Here is a 24,950-nt window from a genome sequence, read left to right on the forward strand (position 1 = left end):
TTTTCCAACTCCTCCAAGCACCTTGCCTGTGCAGAGCCTTGGTGTTTTGAATTCAAATGACATGTTCTAGGAAAACAAAAGATGAAATAATAACTATTGTAAAACAACCAGCAGGCAAACAGAAAGTCTCTGATTTGGAGAAATTAGGTTACTGAGCCTTCTGTCTCTCAAATATGTGATCTGAAAGAAAATCACTGCTCAGTTTTTCAGTCAGGTATTGCTCCATAAACACAGAGTGTCTAATCCCTTCCTCATTTACCCACCTGCACGGGCACTGTGTAATCCAGAACTTTATATAATGCCTAAAGGTTACTTTATCAATATGACCAAGGCAAACTACCTATAAGCTACATACAAGGCTATTTCAACTTGTGTTCTGTTTCATTTTTTTGTTAGTTCAGCTGAAATGGTGGGTTATATAAATATGCAAGTACAGGAAACTGAGATGAGCACTGCTTGCTATTATTTCAGGGACTTCAAAGTCATTCACCTAAACATGCTGCTATAACGAGTTTAGGGTCATTGCTGGATAGTGGTTTCTGCAGACTTTCCAGGAACAGCACCCAGCTAGTTGGAGGCCAAATGCAACATATTCCCTCCCACTTCCTGAGAATGACGAAGAAAAGTTGTTGCTGCTCTGTGACTTCCTAACGCTGCATTTCTTGTCTTCATATATATAGGAGGTCAGTGGCCATGCCAGACAAGTGAGTGCTGGCAGCACACGGAGGTCAGCACTTCTCAGTCTCCACCATTCCAGCCTTTCTGAGCAGGTAAGAAAACCTCTGCTCCTGCTCACCCAGGCCAATTAATGCTAATTAGTATACCGGATGACAGCATGGAAAGCTGCTTTTTATGACGGTCTCAGGCTAGATAACAGATACTATTTACAGGTAGGTCACTGCCCTGCCATCATGGCAAGAGAAATTTCAGTGAAAGATTTATTTGGAAGTTGTGGCCTAGAGATGAAGAGGTCTGCATGTGGCTTCCACCCCATCAATTATCCAGCTTGGATGCTGCATTGCATGACACAAAACGCAGCCAGAACGCAGATAGTGTGCCTGCAGACACACAATAATTGATATAATTAGTAGCAGATTATTTGCCATAGTGATACCTCAAACTTAAAGTATCAAATGAATGGATTCTAGAGTAAAATGTTTAATTGTTGTCTATTTAAAAAAAAAAAAAAATTCTATAACGCCCCGAGCAACCTGGCCTGATCTCATAGCCGACACTGCTTGGAGCAGCAGGTTGGACTAGAGCCCTCCTGAGGTCCCTTCCACCTGATACATCCCACGACTTTATGATTCTATACACTGTGATGCTAAATTATGCATATATACATATAAAAGTGTAAATAGATGTACATATAAACAAACACAAATATAAATACATCATACAAATACATATAAAACACATGCACACATACTAAAACCTTCAGCAAGGGCCAAAAGAAGAGGGACTGCAGACCCACAGCAGTATATACAGGTAGGAGGAGACAGTCGGAGGAAGAAGAAAGCGGGGGAGGTCATCAGGAAAAGTGCGCTGTCAAACTCTCACTACAGCTCTGTGTGTATATACCAACATAACTATACTATAGAGAGAAATATGGGACTATATGCTCTATGTTCCACTGCTCTGAAATAGCAAGTCTCAGCTGTGCTTTCAGAGACTTTCCCTTAGCTGCTTTCAGGGGTTTAAACACCTTTGTGGTCCTAGGAAAACGGCAGCAATTTTTCCTATAAATCCTAGACATCTTTTCACGTATATTTTTAAGTGAATCTTGGGGAATTCACTCTGCATTTGCCTTGGTTTTATTAGTCACAAATCCATCATGAATTACACCTTTGCAACTTTTATGATTAATAAGGTATTGGCTGCCTTCTATCCATGAAAGTTTTACCTTCAGCTGAAGGGGATGCCCTGTTTTATTTTACAAAAAAGGATCACAAGGAAGTCCAGAAACACCCTGAGTGCTTGAGAGCTGGAGGCTAAGAGGGTCCAACCTGGCATTTAGGAGTTCACTGAGCGAGATGATGGGTAGTAGGGCTGTCTGCTACAAAGCCTGGGACAGGAGCTCTAGCATCCTACCGACGGGTACTCCTTGCTGTAAATTTATACGTGGCCTTTCACGTTGCTGCACCCATAACTCTCCTTGTGATACAGGCTGCATCAGTTGCTGGGTCTATGCTCCACGCAAGCCTGGCAGACAATGAGGATTTTGCCTGATATGAGCAAGGACTGATTATATGGGCTTTTCTGTGGGGTAGAAGACGTGAATTTTTGAATCAATTTAGAGAGAGACATGATGCTGACTCTTGTAACCGTGGTACAAAGAGGAAGAAAGGGCTAGGACAGAACACCGAGTGCTCTAAAAGTATGTGTTGCCTAAAATTTTTAATGATTTATTTTCCAGAACTGCTACTTTTGCTAGAAGGATGATGAAAATTCTCCTACCATTTTCTATAGTGATTCCAGAAGCTACAGGACCGTAGACACACATGTCTACACCCCTATCTTCCTCCCCCTCTGCCCACACACCCCTGTGCCTGACTGTCATCAGGGATAGCTCCTGAAACGCTACCGCTCCTGCTCACTGTATGGCTGGAAAAGCCAGAGGCCCGTCCTCTCCCCTCGGGGTGACAGGCCTGTATTCTGCATTGCCAGCCCAGAAACCTCGGTCTAGACTAGGCTGTTGCCAGTCCTTGAATGGTGCTTCACCGCTGTCCTTCCTCACCACTGCCCAGCTTTGAGCACAATGCGCTGGAGAAGTGGCTGTGCCAGGAGAACGACTGGTAGTAGCAGAAGCCATATATAGGACCTTTCTTAAGGGACAGGCACCTCCTTCACACTGCCCATGCCAGCGCTCACTGTCTTGGCACGTGTCAAATGTTGTGGGGCTTGCAATAACAACTGTGAGCAAAGGTAACGCTGGTCTTCAGTTTCATCCTGGCTGCTTAAAGGAGCTAAAACGTGGCTAAATCTAGTCAAATTCCTTGGACAGAACGGCACTTGAGTTAGCAGAGCTGATCCACGCGCCAGCCCCTCTGAGCAAGAGCAGCCCCTGTGTATGAGGAGCGCTGCCTCATGCTGGAGCCAGCCCAGGATTCACAGTCCTCCTTAGGGACCCCTCCACTGCCACCCTCCTCCAAGCAAGGGGTGGGCACAGGTGAGAAGTAGGTTTACCCAGGGCTCTCACTCATGGAGCCCTCTGCTTTTGTTCAGCCCTTCTCTGTTGTGCTGTTAGTACAAGCGAAAGGCCTCTTGTATCAGCGGCTCCTTATCAGCAGACGAGCTTCACAGGTCAGAACGTGAAGTTCTGCACTTGTGCTCTCAGGAGGGAGCGCAGCACGTGGGAAGATCAAGAAGATGAGCCAGCCTCTGTCTCTGCGTAAGTCCAAATGGGAGCTGAGATGGAGCGAGCGAGCGTCTTTGTCTATGAACTGGGCTCTGCGTTCTCAGATCCTGCTTCTGGAAGCAGGAATCAGGCAAAGACAGCTCTTCTCTCCCCTACTGAAAGATTCAGGATAGCGCAACGTTTTTCATACAGGTCTTACTCGTTTGGAATTAAAATATGTTCTCCAAGTATCTCACAAACAATAAGGAATGAATGCTCGCTCTGCCTTCTTGCCACACTGCCGTTCTATGTGGTTATTTCAATTTACTGAAAAAGGAGAAATAAGTAGGAACACAGAGAGGTTCACAAAATTCCTGCTGCAGAGTTTGTCAGCAGCACGTCATGAGAGCACAGAGATTCCGGCCAGTCCTCTACTCTAACCTTGCTATTACCTGGTCCCCGACTAATTTCCTGCAGATTCCTTTATTGCTCTGCCTGGGAGTCTAACATCAGGCTTTTAGCTGAATGACAAGTGAGAATCTCAGTTGCTCTAAGCTCCATCTGTAGCCAATGGAAAGAGATAGAGGGGCAAATCATGTCTCAGGTGGGCTGCATCACCCTCTGAAAATACTGACCCCCTCCATTAACTTTAACCAGACCCGAACTAAAACTAATTAAAGTGCCTAAGGTAAATGTCTGAAATTACACAGCCACAAAGCAGTGATGTAATTGCACACTCTCATCTACACAAGATGGTTTGTTTGCAATGCACCATCACATGGTCCTGGAGGTCAGGAGACTATACTCAGGGCCATTTGTTAGATTTTTTTATATGGCAAGTCAGAAAGCGACACCTGCTGCAAGTTTATGCGTGCAGGGCTCATCTCTCTGTACTGCTGGCTTTCACCACGGGTGGCACTTCTTAAACAGTTATTTACGTGTGCACAAACACGGTTACCACGTAGTTCTGTTTCTTGCTTGATTGCTTTTGGTGGGCACGGAGCCTTAACTATGCTAAAGAAGTGAGAGATTCACAGTCCTGACTTGCTTATAGTGTGTCTGGTGGGCTAGTAACCTCTATGTCATCCTCTCTGCACCGGGATATGTTTTCAGGTGTGGAGCTGCAAATATGAGGGTATCATCGATTAAACAGACCATGCAGCTGGATCCTGAAATTCTGTTAACAACACACCCAGAGACTTTCTTCAACCAGAAAAGAGCTAAGGCAGCTTCTTCATCCCATGGAAATCAGTGACAAAAGTCTGTGGATTACAATTTCACACTTTACTAAAAGGAAGAAGTCACGGGAGATTTGCTGACTCTCTAACTACATAAAACTCACTTGTCTGGTTTTAAAAACCATGGATGTAAAAAACATGGATGCACACTATCATGGGAGAACTGATATCAAAAAAAATCATGAGGTAAACGTTAAGTCACCACTGGTAATAATATCTGTGGAACAAGGCCAGCACTGGAAAGGAACTAGCCAGTTTTTTTTTACAATATTTTAAATTAGAAATGACAATTAACTGAAACCTAAAGTTCTTTAGAGTTTCAAAGATTTCCAGGTTGATTTTAAAACAAATTCATTTGATTCCAAAAAAGAGACTTCTCTTTCCAAACTTGTAAAATGAGAGCCTTTGAATTTTTTTCAGTTTGAAACAACTTCTCATTCATAAAAACAGAAGATATTTAAATCAAAATTAAAATGAAATTTTCTGGCCGTATCTAAAGGATTTTTTCCTGGAGTTATATAGTCAATAGAAATGGAGGGTACTTTGACTTTATGTCTAAATGTTTAGGGGAAAAATACTTGGGAGCTTAAAAAAACTGCAAGATGGACAGAAGATTAGTACTTATGTATTGGAACCAACACCATACAATGACAGACTGAGGTTGTACTGTATTAATAGTGTATGCATTTAAACTCCTCATAAAAATGCCTGCAGTGTTGTACAAAGTTTCAAAATAATTGAAGATTAAGTTACTGAACCGCTTACTCATTTGGGCATGCTGTTACTGTCCTGAAGTGGCAGAATTGCTGAGGGATGTTGCACCGGGCTGTCATTTGCTTGAGATAAAACTGCCAGGACCCAGGTCCTGTAAAGTGCTATGCTCCTAAATCCCCTGGATTTCAATAATTTCAAGACTTTCAAGTATCTTTAGGGATAAATGTAAATAAACAAGAACATATTTTATATGAATTAATTGCTAAGTCGAAGGAGAGGAGAAATGGCGGTTATTCCTGATTTTCCATTAGATCTAAAGCCTGAAATGTTGATTCATCCTGCTTGTGCTGTTGCCTGTGACATGCGAAATAAATAAATAAGGATAATCCATGTCACACGCTATAAATGCATTTGTATACATCAGGGTGCATGAGTATTCTTACTGATACAGAAATATTTAGGAGGAGACCAAACAGCGTAAGTGTATCATGTTGCTTGCGCCAGGCATGTTGCTTCAGCTGCACTGCATGCAACACAAATGAGGGTTTTGAAGCATTTCAACTTCCAGCTCCTCTCGCTGAGAGTTATTATTTCTCTTTACAACTGCAACTATATTACTAGGGCATGTCAAGGTCCTGTGTCCTCCCAAATCACAACCTGAGGGAAGATGCAGGAAATGACCACTTCCACCTGTCTCTCTCTGATTTCCATGGAGAAGAAATTCAGGTATGTGGGCAGGCCAGCAGGAAACGCTGATGTCCTCTAACAAAATCATCTAGTGGGGTACCGTGAGACCAGGGTCCTGGGGAGCACTGCAGCTCGCTGTGGGAGGTATGTCTAGGGGTACCCAAGAAAGTCTCCCACTCCTACTCTCACTAGGAGTGAGAGTAACACTAGGGATCTGCTCCACAGTATTTGGAGATGGATCTGAATCAAAACTTGAGAAGACCACCAAAGGGAGAAGCTCAAGCTCCAATCTAACATTTGCAGATAGTTTCCAGCATTAATAATGTTGTACTGCCATTAAGGGTCACTTGGGAGTGAGCATGTTGTATCATAGACGTAATGTCCTTTGGTTCCTCTTAGAGCCAGTTTTCATATGAAGCACAAACTGCTGTTCCCTTCCTATCAACTCAGTCAACTGAGAATATCAGTGTAACAAATCAAGTTCAATATAAGTGCTTTAGAAGAAAGTTAGGCACGTAACAAGAAGCCATGATTGTCTACATTTTGCTTTGTTACTCCCTCAGACCTATTTAGCCTTCAGACCTATTTAGCCTTGCTGTGGTGTAACATTGCTAAAAGACTAAGCTCAACCATATATGATGGCAAAAACAAGCAAAGACCTATGCTGCACAGCCAGTCACCATGAGGTCTCCTCAGATCATTATCACTTCACCCACTTTCTTTCCACGCCTGTGCGTGTTTTATCTAGATTTTATACTTTGTCATCAAGCTTAAAGATCGTGGAGATCTTTATATATTTAAATGTATTTAAATACTTGATACTGATTTGGTCCTATGGCAGGAACTACTGCTTTGCTATGCAGAGTCACTGGCCATTGATCAGGATCCAACTATTATGCAAATTCTCACAATAAAATGAGGAAGAAAAGGCCAACTTTTGGCATAAGCACAGTATGCAGTTGCCCAGTATAGCAGGTGGTGAAATGACCACTGGCATCTGGACTTGCCTAGAGAAAGGCAAATTGGCTGTGAATGAAGTGGAAGCTGGTGCGTGGAAGTCGCTGTTTAGAGGATGAAGAGGAGCATTTCCAACACCAGCAGCTGCCACCTCCACCTCTTCCTTCTACTGGAAGCAGCAGGATCATAACCTGATTTTTTAAGGTTCTTCCCAGGCTCCCTGTCCCAGCTGCTCTTCTTTCTCCTTTCCTGTGGCAGAATTGGCCTCTCCTGGGTCCTACACTGCATTGAACTCTGATATTAGGGACTACTGGGAATTCAGCTGGCTCTTACTGTGATCACCAAACATGTCATTAATTACAGCAACATTCTGAAAGTACCAAAAGAGAGATGTAAGTTATTACCTGTAAAATTTACTTTCAGAAGGTAATCTTTGTACAGCTTCTTGCCATCCAGATGCTTCATGGCATCACAGAGTTTGGTGGTGTTTGGACATAGAGTCCGCTGCATTTTATGCAAGGCGTGGGCCATTGCATACACGGCATTCACAACAAACATAATCTTGGATTCTTGCTCATAGTTGGAACTGTTGATAGTGAAGTGCTTCTCACAAGTCTTTCTATGTGGCTTTCGGTTCTGGAGATTACATTGGAATTTTTGCTCCCAGAAGTCCTTGAACCAGGGGTTGCGTCTATTATTGTAAGGGCTGAGGCTTTGGAAATACCTGTCAAACTCTTTAACCGGATGGGAAGCAAGTTCCAAGGTTATTGCTCCAGAAGCTATATGCTCATTGCCTTTAACGATGCTCTCTTGAGCTCCCCATCCGTCACTGGCAATCCAAGTGAAGGAAACATTGAAACGGTTGGCAGCTGCAATGAGTTCCCGAGAATCATCACCTCGCATGAAGAGCACCACCACTCTGGCATTGGGTTTCTGGAGCAACTCTCTGATCACACCGTCGTAGGACTTTCTGATGTTGGATCGTCCCACTTTCTCGGAGGTGGCAATGCAGATGTTCCGGAGGCGAGCTTCCTGCTCAAAGGCTTCGATCCCCGTCTCCCCATAATCTCCTTCCGAAGCAACTGTCGATACGTAGGTCCAGTTGAAGAACCGTAAGATTTCAGCCATGGCTTTTGCTTGGTAAAAGTCAGGAGGCACTGTCCTCGCAAAATAGTCATAGCGGGATTTGTCACTCAGCTTGGCACTGGTGGAGGCATAACTTATCTGGGGGATCTGGAAGAGTCTGAGTAAATTTGCCACCTAGAAGGAAGAGGGAGAACACAGACTTTTAAAAGGATGGTATTTATAAAACTGAATAGAAAACTCTAAGAAAAGATACAAATGGTGGTTTTTAATACGGGGTCTTTTGAAAATCGTGAATTAAGGGTATTGATAGACGGTATTGACAATGCACTCTACTGAGAGCAGTGTATTGTGAATGTGTAGAACATCTATTCTACTGCCCATTTAATTTTCAAAACTGTAATGGACCTTTTATTTCAGTAGAGTTGCATCTGTTTAAACCAACAGAGAATTTGACTCAGGTGGCCAACAGACTTCACTCTCAGCCTACGTTCCTTACTAAGATCTGGGGATTTGTAGGCCTTTCCTGTATGTAATGAGATTTATCTTCTCCAAGACTCAATGCATTTGATTAAAAAAAAAAAAAAACATTAAAAAGATATATACAAATATCTCTTTTATGCAAATATCTCAAATATGCATATACAGGCTTCCTCTTTCACAGAAAATTCTGATCTCACTTATTCAAGGGCTGAGTTCCTACCTGTCCAACTTTTTACTCCCTTAACTCTTTTTTCTGAGCTGTTCTGACTGCAGTCCTCCTGAGGTGGTAAATGTGTTGCATGTTACTACACCTTTAGCACCGCAGTGTCATGTTGACCTTCAACTTTTCATAAATAATAAACAATTTTAGTCATCTCTATTGCCTTTCTAGTGTGATTCATGTTGTCCGAAGTCCTATTTTTTCCTGAGTTGCTCTGCTCCTTGCTTAAATATGCTCACATCTGCTCTGTTAAGCTCATACTGTTGGCTATGAGGCAGTGTAGCTCTTGATTATATCTGGAAAGAAATGAAGAAAAGTTATGGATTTTTTCTCCTGTGGTTGTTTTTCAAATGACAAAGGGAAGACTTTGGAGGTCTGCTCTTAGTGTGTGGAAGTTATCTCCAATAAATCAAATCTAAAGTCAATCTTGGAATATAGCCTGACAAAACCATTTCAAAAGTAATAGTGTACTTGAGATTCCCAAGGGAAACTTATTAAAAATTGCACAATCAATTAGTTTTTCACATTTTCCACAATTTTTTCTCTGACCACAGACTACATGTATGAGAATTCAAAGGCAAAGGACTTTTTTGAAAAATGTGCTGGAACAAGGCAATTTAAAAAGACTCAGATGTCAGTGGCAAAGTAGGCAGTCTGCTATAAATAACCAAAAGCATTTTATGGCTTTTTGGTAACATTATTTCTTGGGATTTTATAGATTTAGGTTCTATCTTTTATTTACTGCAGGCACGGAAGCAGTCAGTGTCTGTCTGTGGCTCAGTCTCCCACCTGTAAATTGGGGATACCAGCTGCTGACACCAACACTTCCCTCACCAACACCTCACACAGATGTTATGAATTCACTGAGTTAATAGTTTCATCAAACTGGAGCAAATTCTTGTATGGCTAGTCTGTGCCAGGGTCCATTTCCTCACCACAGGCAGGTGGTGCCACTGGCAGCACCCTGGGACATCTGAAACATGGCGCTGGCAGATACGTCACAGGACCTATGAGATACTCTTCTGGGCCAGCAGTGAAGACCAGGAGGATACCTTGGCATCGCAGATAGCTAGATGCTTGTATGCAGGGAGTGGAGTCATGCCCTCATGACTTAGACTGGGATTGGTTTATTTTAGTTCAAACCAAGATAAAGCCTTGTCCATGCTAACTGGAATGAGTATCATGCCCTGTGATTTTGTCTAAGGTACATGAGATCTCACTAGGAAGTATGACTGGGTGTCATGACTGGGAAGTGGTGACATGTATCTGGCGGGTTAGTGAGGTTCAGTGGATGGTCTGAGCATTGTCAAGCCTGAGTGACCCTGTGACTTTTGTCCGCATGTCCTTTATATTCACGTGGTTTGGTCTCATGCCCTCACTGAAAAAGAGCACTTTGATTTTGTCATAAGAACATCCTCAGTGTACGTATTCCAGAACATTTCTTGCAGAAGTGTGTGGGCTGGAATTGCTATTCTTGTCTCAGCTTAACAGGAATTATTTTATTTGAGCTAAATCATAATAAGGATATACGTATATATTATTCTGCAGTTTTTCCCCCTAAATTGGCTAAAAAAGAAGTCAATTTTCTAGTGAAAGCAGTGTGTAGTCAAGCCTTCGGCTTGCAGAAAGATAGCGCTAAGAAAAATAGCAGCTTTTCTATTGTTTTTATTTATGTTAGTCTATGCAGAAAAAGCATCCTTAGGCAGGAAGACAGAGCTACTCCCTCGCTGGTAAGCTAGCCCTATGCCTTGGAGGTCAGTATTTCTGGGGCCAATGCAAACAACACGTGCAATTCTGCTTCCTGTGCTACGGGAAGAAGAAAGGCTTCCTGTTGCAATGTTGTTTTCTGTAATGCTCTTCACTGCACTGCTGTCCAGATGGTATTTTTTTCAGAGATCAAAAAAAAAAAAAAAAGTCTGATTAATCATAGAGGGTAGTGACCCAATCACCCCTGAGAGCTGTGACTGATCGTGGAGCTCAATAAAGTTGTATCTGTGATTAATTCAGTGCAGGGAATTCTTCTCAAAATCCTGAAGCTGGGGATTTTGTAGAATATTATAGCATCTTGATTTTAGGGACTAGTTCTTCAAAAGAATTATGGTTCAGGCACTTAACTGATGCGTTTCGGAATGGTGTTATTTTTTTCTAGCCAGTTCCACAGTGATCTGAATCATCTGCTTTGAAAATCTGATCCTGATAAAACTGTTGATATCCAGCAACAAGAAAAGGAACAGAGAAGCTGGAGAGATATTTAATGCTATGCTTATACTGCAGTGTCTCAGTGTAGTATGGGACAATGTGATGTAGACTAGAGGTACGTGGACTAAGGTTAAACCACATGAGGCATATCTACACTGTAGCTCCATGCTGCCTTGGGATGTGTGCTATAGCTTCAGAATTTCACTGTAGATCTAGCTTTCGTTAAGTGAAATAATCTATTTGGGCAAAGCTCCAGGCAGCAATTTAATCAAGCCATGGTGCATGCAATTAGAGCCTGAAATCCATATGTTGGCACTTAAGTAGCAGTAGTAGCCTGGTTTTCTTGTTGTTGAAACCAGTGGGTTTTGCAGATGCTTAGCACCTTTGAAAAAAAGGCTGAATGTTCCATTCCGTTGCTGCAATCCCCCAACAGCGGCTTTACGTCGTTTGCTACGGACAAGGTGTGCTGATATAGTCAGATTCTGGTATAGTCAGGGTGGAATGCAAGGCAGAATCATTCTGGAAACCTTCATCTGCACTCACACTACTGCTTTCATTGGCGTAGACATCGTCCTGTGTTAAAGCATCCACTTCCTAACCAAATCTCACTAAGCTCCTAGGTCGGCAGGTGATTTGTAAGGACCTGCCGAGCAAAAAGTCCAGTGTGAGCAGTGTCCCTTGGCAGAGAGACTGCACCAGCAAATTGTGCAAATGGAGCAGCCAGAATAGCGCCAGAGGAGAATGCCGTCCCTGTCACAGTTTTTGAGCCACATCTCTAGTAGGGTAGCAGTGCCATTTTTTTAAGTCTTCATTTCCACTACTCCATTGCGTCATGATTAGTTCTCTATAAATGAGGGACAGCACATATACTTGTGGGAAATTGCCAATCTAGTTTAAAACAATAAAAAAGGTTTAAAAAACATTAAAACAGTAAAAAGGTTTCCCAGTGTATTCCTGGTCATTCAATAATCCTGATGATAGATGGGGTCAGGCAGGTTAACACCTGCCTCAGAAACCCTGGTCTGTCTTTTGATTTGTTGAAAGCCATTTGTTGAATCCCATCAAGTATTCTGATAATCCTGTGCAGGACTTTTTGGCTGGGAATAGGATTTATTCTAACGCTTTTGGTTACATTTTCTCTTCTTCTTAACCACCCACAGGCCGTTACATGGTCTGTTTGAATGTGCATAGGCTAGGAGAGGACATGAAACGCTTTGGAAAAAGGAAAACCTTAGAAGTGTTAGAAGAGATTAGGTCCCTGCAACACAACGCACATGCGTACTTGCACAGTCCTTGGACAGAGGAGGCTCCGCGTAAGATCACAGCGCTCTGCACTTCTAAAGCTTTTTCCATGGGAAAATCTCATGGCACTTAACGCAGCTTAATGAATCAAATTTCACAGAGCTCCTTTGAGACAGGCAAATAGTGGTATGGCTTTTTTGAACAGACAGTAAATTAGGCTGCTGAGCAGAACGGGATTGAAGTAATGGTAGTTTGCCTCTACTGAGAAATGAGAGTTTGCCTCTACTGGCTCACTGCATTCCAATCCATCCTAACGGACTGAAGGCAGAAGTTCAGTTGTTGCCTTTGGTCTCCTGAAAAGTCTCTGTATTCCTGAAGGTAAGTAACTTATCCAGATTCTCGCAGTAACACAGTGGCAAAGGCATGTGCCAAGAATTTCCTAATGCCTAGATCGTTGCTATAACCCATGAGCTGAGCCCTCTTCCCCCGCTCTCCTCCTGCTCTCCCCCCCTCCACCTTTTTGGGGCAGCTGGAGGTCAAACTCCAGCTAAAAATATTTGCATCAATTAGACTTACATATATTTTGCTCATTTGGCTTTTTCATGTTTTTTCTTAAATCCAAAAACATTTTACCAAAATGAATGTGGAAAGTGCAATTTTAGAAAGGTAGGAGATACACACTGGTTCTGAACGGGCGGGGGTTGTGGATGCGTGGCTAGTGGTGGGTAAAAACCTAATGAAAAGAATAAATCAGGTACCTCTCTAGTCAGCTGCCTGCATTGGCCTATAACCCCCATGTTTGCCTTCCCAGCCCATCGGTCTCCATGAGGCTGCACCTTTACAGCGTTACAGTGTGATGGAGCAGTTGTTCCTACGGCAAACACTGTTTTTCTTCTTGAAGTTTTTACTTGGTCCCATTTAAGAGAGACCCTCATTATTTGTGGTTTGACTTGGAAGTCAGAAGAAGAGCAAGCCTTCACTATGTGCAGCAGTTTGTGACCTGGGCTGAAAGTTTCAATTCATTCTCTGAGGCATGGGAAAACCTTCAAACGCTGATTTCTCTAGTCTCACTGAGGGCTAAACTTGCTTGAGCTTTCTGAAACAGCTGCTACCAGGTTCCCCTGAAATCGTCTCTTCTCCAGGCTAAACAAACCCAATTCCCTCACTCTTCTCTCGTACAGCTTGTGCTTCAGCACCCTCTTCTATTGATCACTGTAGTATTTATCAACATCTTTCTTTTACTGGGGGATCCAAAACTGGACACAGTATTCCAGGCGTGGTCTAACAAGAGCAGATTAAAGGGAAATAATGATTTCTGTCTGTCTACTGGCTATGCTTCTATGCTGGCTATCCCCAGCCCAGCATGCTGTGAGCCTTCACTGCTGCCAGACTGCACTGCTGGCACTAAATACGAATGATACTGAAGAGATGGGCTTCACTTTAACCCTCTTTGTTCGCTTGTACTCAGTAGGCTAGAGGGTTGCCTCGCACTTGAGGATTGTACGGCCAATCCCTATCAAAACTTTGCAGTCCTTGTCAATATCTTTCATAGACTTATCTCCTTCTTGTGCTAAATATGGACAATGTGCATGGTAGAAACAAGCCCGGCACCACAACACGCTATAACAAGAAGTATGCACCCACAGTGGGGGATCTTCACAGCTAAAAAGCGTTGGAGCTACCTCCTGGTGCTCAGACTTTAGGTGCTAGACGGAGGATGGAAAAGTTGATGAGCGCCTTTGTTATAACAGCCTAGGGACTCATCCTGCATGAACTTGAATCTGCACTCCTATAGTTCAGCTTGGACAGTTCTAATTGATACCAGGCACCTACATGGCTTGGGAGTGCTTGGGAGGAGAAGGAGGTCTCAATGGTGTGCATGCAGCTACTCAGTTCATACCCAGTACTTCGCTCCAAATCTGACTTGTTTTCAGTGGAAAACTAGGAATCTGAAATACCTCTAACAATCTATCTGGATCTTCCTGTCTCAGTTCTGCACTTTAGAAGTGAAGGTGTTATTACTGTCTGGGACAGTACAATAAACACTATGGAAGACAGTCTCTACATGAGACAGGTTATATATTAGCACCTTTGACAGAAGAGACCAACTTGGATTCAAATGGACTTCAGGTTCTGTCCCCAAGCATGCATCCGCAGTGATGATATTCCAGTCCTTTCAATCATTAAAGATCAGTACAAGTCAGAAGCTATGAAGCATTCAGCAGCTCCAGACCAGCTTGTAGTCATCTGTAATGTTCTGGCTCTTTGCAGGACTAAAGCAGTGGCTGTCACCAATATTCTCTCTTTTTAGTATTAAAAGAGCTGTTTATTAGTATTTGTGAGTGTGGTTCTCTAACAGCCTTCCAGGAAGGTTGTTAGAGAAGGGAAATAACTCAGGAAAAAACACTGCACATTAACAAACAAATAAAAATGTCTGTTTTTTTCTTTTTGGTTTGGGGGGCAGGACAGCAGTGTTTTCAGCCTTCTCCTTCTGCTGAAAATTTTAGCAATGCAGCTAGAAAAAGGTAGCTAAATATTCACCGTGGACTCAACAGCTGTCATATCTAGAGAAGCAGTGCTTGAACAATGAAATATTTTCATCTAGTAAAGGAGTGCCAGAAATTGGGAATAGTGTTAGAATAGTAACTGGGATTTCTGGGGCAGACCCAGGAACTTCTTTTTATCTGTATGTTGTGTGCCATCGAAAATGAAGCAAAAAGGATGTTCAGAGAAATGCTGTACTGTAAGAGAAGAAAAGTATTGATTTGTTTCTCTGCTGGAGGTAGCTGGAGGTAAGTTCTCATATATGTACTCTACATCCATGCGACATTAACTGCGGAGGGTAAATAATCTAAACGAGCACACTGACAATAGTGCTGTACAGAAGACCTTGCTCTACACAGGAGTGTGACACTTCCCTAAGAACTGGTAAATCTGATTATAAGTGACTCATATTACACTTGCACATGGTTACAGGCCTTGAGAAAGGGGACTAAAACCGGATATCATGGTCTTAAAAGGATAAGACTGTGCTACTGGAGTTAAAAAACTTTCCCTTGTAGTTACATCCTTTCTCATTTATAATGTGGTAGGGCTCCTTCATTCCTCCCTGTAACCTCTTGAGTTACTTACCCAGCCCTGTAAAACCATACCATTTCCCTCTGGCAATAGGAACAAATGCTCACGTAAGAAAAACAAGCAAGCAAGCAAACAAACAAACAAAAACACTGCAAAGGAATCAGGAAACTACTTGAGATTTTCAGAGAAGTTAGCCAGAAGAAGTACCTACATTTCTTTGAAATCTCTAGGAAGCAAACATCTGGTGCTGCTAGAGCACTTTGAAAATCTCAGCCGAATGGATGTTCAGTTTTTGAAAATGGAATAGAAACAAGGAGAGGAGCAAACAGCAAGGACGTGGCTGGGGGGATGGAAGAAGGAAGTAAAGGACAGAGATGAAAGAAGGTGAGCTTGAAGGAGATATCAGGGAAGCCAGTATGTATATGTGTAGCTTAAATGCTAGTGGCAGGTGGCCCATCTCGCAAAACAGATCTTCTAGTAAGGAGCTGGTTTAGCTTTACAAGCACAAAATCACTTGAGGCTGTTGTTGCACACTTGAACGCAAAAGCTCCTCTACAAGCCTGGCAAAATGCCATACGTGCTCTGAGGTCACCTGAGGATCCTGCAGCCCTCTGGACCTCATTATCCCATATATGTTTCCTGCCCATAACCCTGCTAGGTGAGTGCACCGGGAGAGAGAACCCATTTTTTTGCATATAGTTTTTTTTGCACTATTTTGCACTATTTTGATTGGTTATGGAAGTCATAAGCTATTGTTAATGCCCTCTGGCTGGAATATGGTTTATTTCTGGAGGAGGAAATGGAGGTGATTAGCTTTCAGGCTCCATGAGCCCGTGGCAGATTTGTTTGTCTAAAAAGAATTGACATCCTGAAAAAGATTTTTAGTAAATGAACACATTTTCTGAACTTCATGCCAGATGGTCATTCACGTAGGAGAGAGACCTTAGCTGTTCTGATAACAGTAATGCACCTTTACGCCTTTAAACCTTCTCCTGTGGTGTTGCTATCGTTTGCTTCAGACCCAGCAAGGAATTCGACAGAAGAGAGACGGGCAATGGTATCTATTCTGACATTTTTTTCTGGATGAAGCTCAGTCTAAACTGGAATAACCTTCATGACTGTGATCTGTGGATCTGCAGCATAGAGGCAACTTTGCATAGGACTCAACCCCTGCACCACCGTCAATAGAACAGATCTGGAAATGCAAAGCCCAGTCCACCTAGGGGAATGTCTAAATTTTTTTCTGAGAAAGAGAGGCTGATTGCAAGAATTAGTTCAGTTTTTGGAGATGGACAGGATTATGGGTGAAAAAATCCAGCACTGGACCAGCCATATCCCTCCTTATACTGCATATTCCTGACAGAGCTGACATGGGTATTTTACACATGGCATTTGGATTAGCTACGCAGTTGCTCCTATGCGCAAACGAGCAATCCTTTTTTTCTTATCCTTTTACAATGTCTATGAATGTCTCCAAGGAAAATATGTCTGAAATTTCTGTTGTAAACTAGGTGACACTGAATAATCTGGCTCAACTAAAAAAACAGGAACACGAAATCTGAACTTTGAAAAATTCACCTTTTGATCCCAGATTCAGCGCAGGTCAGAATTTTATACCATGAAAAGCACTTTTTCACATGAGCCCTTCCACTGACTGAGAAGCCTGGCTTAGGTTTTGAGGGATCAAGTGCTGTGCAGATTGGGTCCACTGCTAATTTAAATACAGCGTCTAAAAACTAATTATCCGGATCTTCATTAACGATAATAGCCTAGTCTGACCAGAAAATAATTAAGCATTCCACATTCTCTTGTTGTTTTTACCCTCTGCAAAAAGTGCCTATTGCGCATACTGACTCAGCGGGGAAGGTGTTCGTTGCTGATTTACCAGCAAATTCTTTTTTCCTTGGTGGAAGGATAATGAAAGAAGCAGAAATCTGACAGCAGGAGCATCATGAAGTGATTTGGCAGACAGCTGTCCAGACAGAAATCAGGAGAGGGAGGGTGAAAGGAGGGGAAGAGGAGATATTGAAATACAACAGCAAATTCACAGGAGAAAAAAAAAAAAAAGCACAAATAATTTCTTGTCTGAAGAGCTCAGCATGGTTTATTTTAAGGCTGGGAAACTGGGCTGTGGACTTTATGATGTTTACAGCTTTCAGGCAGAAGAAAAATACTTGAGAGGGCTACATCTGAACGTATCCAGCACCCCCAGTACTGTGCGACAATACGGAGAACAGGGAGTGCTCAGCTTTGCACACACTTATTCAAGTGCTTTGATGTTCAGTGGTGGTGCAATTCCAGTTGTTACTGGAGCGTCTGTGTACACGCGACTAACTCTGAATTTTGATTGTCTATTTTTTGCTGCTACACCAACATTTGTGGATTTAGTGCTTTTCTGTGAAGTTCTTAGGTCTTCATGTGTGATTCTGCAATTCCTATTATTCTCAACAGGGATTTTCTCTTGAATCATAGATTATGTCTGCCTATCTTAACAACATGAATAGAAAGAATGAATGGCTTTATTAAATCTCTTCTAGATAGTCTGAAACCTAGAGAAAAGCTAGAAAAGAGAGACTGGATAAGGGCTAGCCCAGTCTATGACAAGGGAAAAACACTGGCTGAATAGTTCTTTTCTACCTAGAAATACACTTGATGACGCATGGAGTAATTTATGAACCTATTTCTCTGTTGTTTTGAGGACTGAGCAACTATTGAGCAACTATTGTCAACCATGGGGCAGTTTTATCGAGTAGTAATAGACATTACTGTTGTTTCAACATCCCTAATAAGTTGTGAAAACCTGCTGATATACGAGTATGTATATAGCTATATTGGGCTTTTCACATCTCCCGAGTAAGAACAAAAGCCTTCTAGCCAGGACTTCCAATTTCCAACTGCAAACCCAAGTTTTTGGAATTTCAGACATTGGTATATATTATCGTTGTACTGCATCCAATCTCCCACCTCAAATATGGATTAAATCTTTCATCAGTGCACCAGAGACTGGGATCAAAGGGGTAGATTGATGGATGTTGTGAAAGAGGCCCCAGGACATTTTAGGACCGTGGTGCGGACTACCTCAGGCCTTCTGTGAAGGAAGGGATAGGCCTTCAGTGCTAACTACTTTCACGGGCATTCCTTTTAGGCTACTTTATGTCCTTTGCAATCACTAGCATTTTGGGTAGACCGGGAAACAGAATGACCACAAACGACCAAACATCTAACAAAGCCACTGCCACTTCTCCACCCCGGGGACAGCGCGGCTGCATAATGCTTCTTCCTTAAAAAAAAGGCCAGCCTTGAGTCATCTGCAGCTCGAGGAATTCCTGAGCCAGAGGTGGTTTCTCTATAAAAACTTCTGTTTTCTGCTTCCATTTGATGTACCCATCGTTTGCTTGGAAGGGACAATGAATAACGATTTCCCTAATGCTCTCTTCATGTTACTGAAGATTTTGTAGCTATCCTTTCTCTGCTTCAGATGCCTCTTTTCCAGCCTTGAAACTTACGTGATCTTTGCGCTCTGAGTAAGCAGAGCCACACAACTGGTGAAGAATACGCTCTGGAGTACCCTGCATGACCATGTGCCCACTTATTCCCTACTGTGAATACACAGAAGAGCCATGTGCCAGAACACAAAAGGGAAAAAAATGTATTTTGTTGAAATGAATCTTCTGTGCTCGTGCGTGTCTGATGGCAACTGTCTGGGTTCCCTAGCTCGTGGAATTTAATGCCTTTGCAAGCACAGTAGCCAGTCCATCATCCTTGCTCTGGCTAAAAAATAAGCCCTGGGTGAAATCTTGGCTTGTTTATGAAACAGATACAGGAGGTTCCTAAGCTTTCTCACAGTGCTGGGATGGTCTATAGCACAGAACAACACTTTTCTCCTTTGACATTGATATAGTAATTAAGGCCTGCGCTAACCGTCTGTACAATCATATTGCTAGTAGTAGACTAGAGGTCTGTTTTGGGAGTGCCAAGCACTGACAAGGCTTTGTGGCTTTGCAAGCCTACAGCTGACTGTTAGGAAATACTATATGGTCTTAGACTACCTGAATATAAGCTTAACATACCACTTGCTTGTGGTTCTGGGTGACATAGACTGACTTATTGAATTTAACCAAAAGGAGTCATATATATGTTAATTTGGCAGCTTCAGTGAGGCTAGAGGACAGTTATGCTTGTGCATAGTGCATACTGGGCAACAGCTAGGAACTTTAGAATATGCACAGGCATAGACATATCTAGACCGGAGACAAGAAAATCAGAATTTTTGCAGAAAAAAGGTGGCATATATGTCCTTCCTGTTCATTTAACAGAAAAAAAAAAAAAAAAAACAAGGAATCAAAGTTTTATTGTGAATTTATGAACATGGGAAACCAAGACTAAAAGGAATCAATGTTATGTTTAGCCCCACAAAACTGAGAACAAGCATGCAAAAGAAGCATAGTTTGAAACATATAAGGAACATTTAAGCCACCTGCAACCTTACACCATCACATTAAACACTCTCCATCACCCTAGTGAGATCTTTTTTGAGACCAGTATTGTAAAATCAAAAGCTGCAACTAGAAATGTGTCACAGGGAGGGAGCAAGAGATACTGAGAGCACGTGTCTTCTATGCTACGCTGTCTTCTTACAGTGCTTACGCTCTACTTTGCCAGGCAATATTTCCACTCATTCAAAGAGACATTTAAAAACTTTCTTAGCGTGGACAATATATAGAAACAAAGGAAAGAGAGCAAATTTAGAATTCGTTCAGAAACTGTGCCTCCTGCTTATAATACTGAAGACCTTGCTCACAGAAGCCAGCAGAATAATTTTCTCTGGCTTCAGTGGGCTTTAAGTAGCAGCTAAACGCTTCAAATCAAATTTGGGTCAGGTATAATACAAGTTTTGGGTTAGTATGCCATTTTTACTTTATTTCAGCCTGGAAGTAGTATCAGGATATCTTATTTCATTTTAGAACTCTATTGTTTACATGACAAAGGGCATGTAAGCATGGCATGACAGGCATGCGTTTATTCAGAAATGTAGGTGGCATAATCATACGATTCATGTGAGAGCAGAGGTCTGAATTTAGATTCGTAAAAGCCTCATGAAATTTACAAATGTCCAATGAAACCCGAAGTTCAAAATAAATACTGAGATTTTAGGAAATTTCAAATACTCCCAGGATCTACCATGACTAGAGGAACTGGACAGTTGGCATAGATCTAAAATACAGCAGATATTTTTAAGAATGAATCAAAAGAATACAAAATCAGTAAAAAATCATATGCCACATTAACCCCTAGGATAAACTGACTGAATTGAGACTTTCTTTTTGTCCATCCTCTGAATAGCCAGTATTTCTCTCACAGGAGTTAGAGATGCATGATTTTCACCTGATGGAGCAACTATTGAAACGACTTACCTGTATGGAGACGCTGCTATAGGAACCACCTATGACTCCTGCAATGAGTAATGGTAAATTCTCTTGAATGGCGTATGAACCATCAGGGCACATATACTCTGTTTCATCCACTTTAGTCAAAGAGGCCCTGACAAACTCCAGAGACTGTTCTAAAGCATATGTATCCCTGGAACACGTGTCCAAAATGTGAACTCCAAGCTTAATTCCTGGCAGCAAGTAGTTGTCTCTGTTGATTTCATCAATGGCAAACAACATAGCCTCCAAGCGCTGGATGCCTCGGTCTTCATTGATTCTTCCACATTCTTCTATCCCGGTGCCTTTTTCATTGATTGGGAATAAGCCACCTAAGACCAAGTCTCCTTCTATCTTAATCTCCTTTCTCACAAAGTTGTGGTCACTTAGGGAAAGGAAGACCCCTTTGGAAAACAAAGCTAGGGCAAGGACTTGGAGTCTGGTGAACATCTTCATCGGTCCTGTTCTGGCAGCTCTAAGAAACATTGGTGGGAGCAAAAGAGCTCTTCAGTCTTTCTGATCCATTGCCAGATTTGAAGTGCTGTCCCACAAGCCAGTGAAGAACAAGCCAACGAGACTTTCCAATGGATCTCTAAAGAAGAGATGAAAGGAATTAAAAAAGGCAAAATGAGATGTGAACTCTTACCACATTTTTATCAATAAAACATTTGAGAGCAGTGCCAAAGGACTGCTGAAAGCACAGATTATAAGAAATACGTTTGTTTTGTGTTCTCAAAGAGTTCCTTGTTTCATATGCTCCGTAGCCAATTAGTAACTAAACATCCACAATGACGTCCATGCTCAAAGACCACAGACATCTGGAGTGATATAGCCAGTGCCGACTGCTGCTCAACAATGTTTTGCAGCTGCTAAGGACAGAGATCACGTCTGGTATTTTTCTTATACCAGGATCCTAGACTCTATCCTCTCTCTCTTCCCAAGTGCTATATAGTCTCCCTCACTGCATGGCCGGCTGCTTCCAGCCACCCTTTAGTAAGGTTTCTTTTTTGCCAACTGTGCTCTACTTACTATTCAGCTATAGCACTTCAGCTATTCTGCAGCTGTAGCGCTCTCCCAATGTTATCTCCTTACTCTTAGCTTTTGCTGTACTCAGTGCTGGACCTTCGGCTCCAAAGTTTCTTGCTGAGTCCAATTGCCATACCCTTCTTGACAAGCCTTCTCACCCAACGTAAGCATTAACAGGTTGGGGGAAACCCATTTGGGTTTCACCTCCCTTCTTAGGCTGTGCAAGATGTTTGAAACACAGAAACCCTGTGTTGATAGGTGGAAACAGGAGACTATGTCTCTATCAGAAAAGTAAACAAGGCCGTGTTATGGTTCATACCATCTAACTGTTAACCTGATTGTAACTCTGGCACGGTTTTGACCTAGACCAACTAGTCTGCTCCTCAACTCTCCTAGCCGTGCAGTAGTGTAGGACACTTTACTAAGCGAACCAACTAAGGTTAGTTATTATGTGGAAGGACAGGAAATTAAACCTGGATCTCTGCATATGTCTTAATCAAAAAACCATCCCTCCTCAAGGCAAAAAAGATTCTCCCCCAAGCAAATTAAGTCAAGAAAAAGATGAAAGTGAAAAAGAAGAGGCGTGACAAGGAGGAGTCTTGTACTTGATGCTTGCTTAGGGCATGCAAATGCCTATGGCTGGACTTACTCACTTTAATGTTACTCGTGGTTCAGTGCTTGGATCAAGAGGAGAACAGAACAGTGATGTACGTACTTGGGATACAGTTTTACTCCTACTAAAGTCAAAACATTTTGCTAATGACCATAAAAGGAGAAATATCAAACTGGAGAGATAAGATCACACTGTGAACAATTTTGTGACTAAATTCACACACATAAAGTGTACTTATGCAATATAGATGCACGATTTGCCTGTGAACTCCTTGTCAACATCTCTTTAAATATGACAAAGTGGCAACTTTGACCCCCAGCTCCTGAGATAAATCAAGTACGGTAATATTTAAATAGATCACTTGAATAATTTAGTCCTGTACTTACCTTTTCCTTAACACAGCATATATTATGACTATATTGCAGGGTTATTTATAATTTAGAAACACTTAACACTAAGATATTGAAATAAATAACAATTAAAATTTAACTCTGAATGATGGATAAACATGCTTATTTCAAGGCAGTTGTTTATCCCGGTACAATTTCAATGTTGCTATATTAAACTATGTGAAAGGATAGTGTTTTATTCCTATTTACTCCAGCATTGTTCTCTCATAAATCAGTCATGTGTCAGATGCAAAGGTAAAGGTCGTTCTCTGCAATCCTACTAATATGTGTGGGTCGTCTGAACTACCGTCTATCTCGGCAGAAATAGGTGATATCTCAACGGAAAAGAAAATTCATCATCCCTCAGTGATCTATAAGCAATCTAGTTTGTGGATTACATTTAGTAGTAGTTTATTAACTAGTTCAAGAAACGATTTTGACTGGGTAATATTATGAGGACTAATGAAATAACTGGATTCAGCTCTAATTTCTGTGTCAAAATTAGCAGTGCAAATTTCCAAATATTTTTCAAAGATATACATGGCAGATAAAATAGTGAAAATGTTCCATTGTAAACAATTATCAGGCAAAAGGTGGCATTTATGACTTTTTTTTCTAGTTAATAATTCAGTCAGACCTTCTTCCATTGCTCTCATCGTTAATCCACTGTCTGGATTAAAACAGGTCTTGCGATTTTTTTTATGTAGTACGCATTCTATTTACTTCTGTAGCTTCTGCTGCCACTCTGTCTCCACAAATATTCATACATTTATCCTTACAAAATTGATGTAATGTTTATTCTCCCTGTTTTGTACATGACGAGGAAGAGGCACAGAAACATGGAATGAGGTTCTCCAAAGAGTTTAAGTCCAGATTTCCATTTGCTCAGTACTCACAGCTGACACCAAACTTTGAGAAGGGCTCAGCCTCACCTTAGACTTTAAAGATCGCACTTTCAACAGTGCCCTGCATTCCCTGCTTCCCACTGAAGCACTAATTCTGAAAAACTTAATAAGCAAGTTGATCTCTTTTCCAAGTCAGTCCCTGAATGAGTTACCTAAGGTCATTAGCACAGACATGAATAAAACTTTGATCTTTCCACTGGCTTCTCCAATACCTAAAGATAAGCTAGCCTTATTTCTCATCGCTCCTTCTGCTTTTTATGGTTATTTTATAAGACGACATTAAAAACACTCTGTTTTCAACGGTGCTTCAATGCTACCAAAAGCAACTAACTTTGTCTCAGAGAAGGCTAGTCAGAGGAAGACTATCCTGAATGCTACAAGAGAAATGCCTAGAGCTATGATGGAATCATCATGAACGCTAAGGAGGCCGTTCTGCACCCCCCCCCCCACCTCCTTCGTAGGTGCTGGTTGCTGCAGATGGTGTCACCATTCACCTTGCATCTCAGCTGTATCTGAGGGATCTGTGTGTCTGTCATTTCTCTGTAGTAAATTTTAGAAGGGGGCTATGAATGCTTTCTACGTTGTACACAAAAATGGAGCGTGTAAAGGGAATGCAAATGCCATAGAGAGGATTGATTTTCCCTGCAAAGAATGATCCTGTAAAGGATTTCTTTATACTGAGTTTTGAAAATGTAGAGAGGCACTAGACATGCAGGCTCATGATTTCCAGGAAAACATGATCATCCTATCTTACATGTTCAACTTTGTTTATAAATGGGAGACGGTTAACCAAAAACGCAGTTTCAGTCACCAAATGTGCTTCCCACTGCAGCCTTGGTACCTTTGCTCCCAGGCTGGTGTACTGCTGCCCTGGTAGGCTCTGCTTGCGTTGCAGTGTCCTGCCAAAGAAAATGGGTGTTATGCAGAGGTGGGTCAGCGGAGGCATTTATGCAAAGGCTGGTTTGTCAGAAAAAGTCCGCCCCTAGCACTATTAAGGAATGATCCTTCCAGGAGCACCTGTTTATCAGCTGGCTGTGTGACTTGTAAAAGGAGCTCTAAGAGGCAGATTCAGGTGTCTGGCAGTATCACTATGGTGATGCCTGAACAGACAGCTTTGAGGTTCGAAGGGAGATTATTTAAAAGCAGTTAGCAAAGATGGGATAGGATCTCAATTTCTCTCCTGTTCTCTCTGGTATGCACCTCCCACATGCTTTCTCTGCAGCTTACATAACTCCATATTATGGATATGAACATGTTGTACCTATTCCAAGCTAATACAGCCCATATCCTTAACTGTGGTGAAGGTAGCACCCCAGAGTCGAACTTTGCCACTTGCTAACAGAAATGGTTTCA

General features: G+C 42.0%; 1 protein-coding gene across 1 annotated transcript in view; it reads right to left on the bottom strand.

Moving 5' to 3' along the window:
* Nucleotides 1–24,950, bottom strand: part of GRM3 (glutamate metabotropic receptor 3) — a 107,301-nt gene that overhangs the window by 24,936 nt on the left and 57,415 nt on the right. The window contains 3 exon segments of the mRNA XM_009680513.2: nucleotides 7,338–8,193; nucleotides 20,653–21,156; nucleotides 21,158–21,256. Of these exon segments, the coding sequence (XP_009678808.2) occupies nucleotides 7,338–8,193; nucleotides 20,653–21,156; nucleotides 21,158–21,256 (1,459 nt within the window).

The sequence above is a fragment of the Struthio camelus genome, chromosome 1 (genome assembly GCF_040807025.1).
Source record: "Struthio camelus isolate bStrCam1 chromosome 1, bStrCam1.hap1, whole genome shotgun sequence".
NCBI classification, from domain to species: Eukaryota; Metazoa; Chordata; class Aves; order Struthioniformes; family Struthionidae; genus Struthio; species Struthio camelus.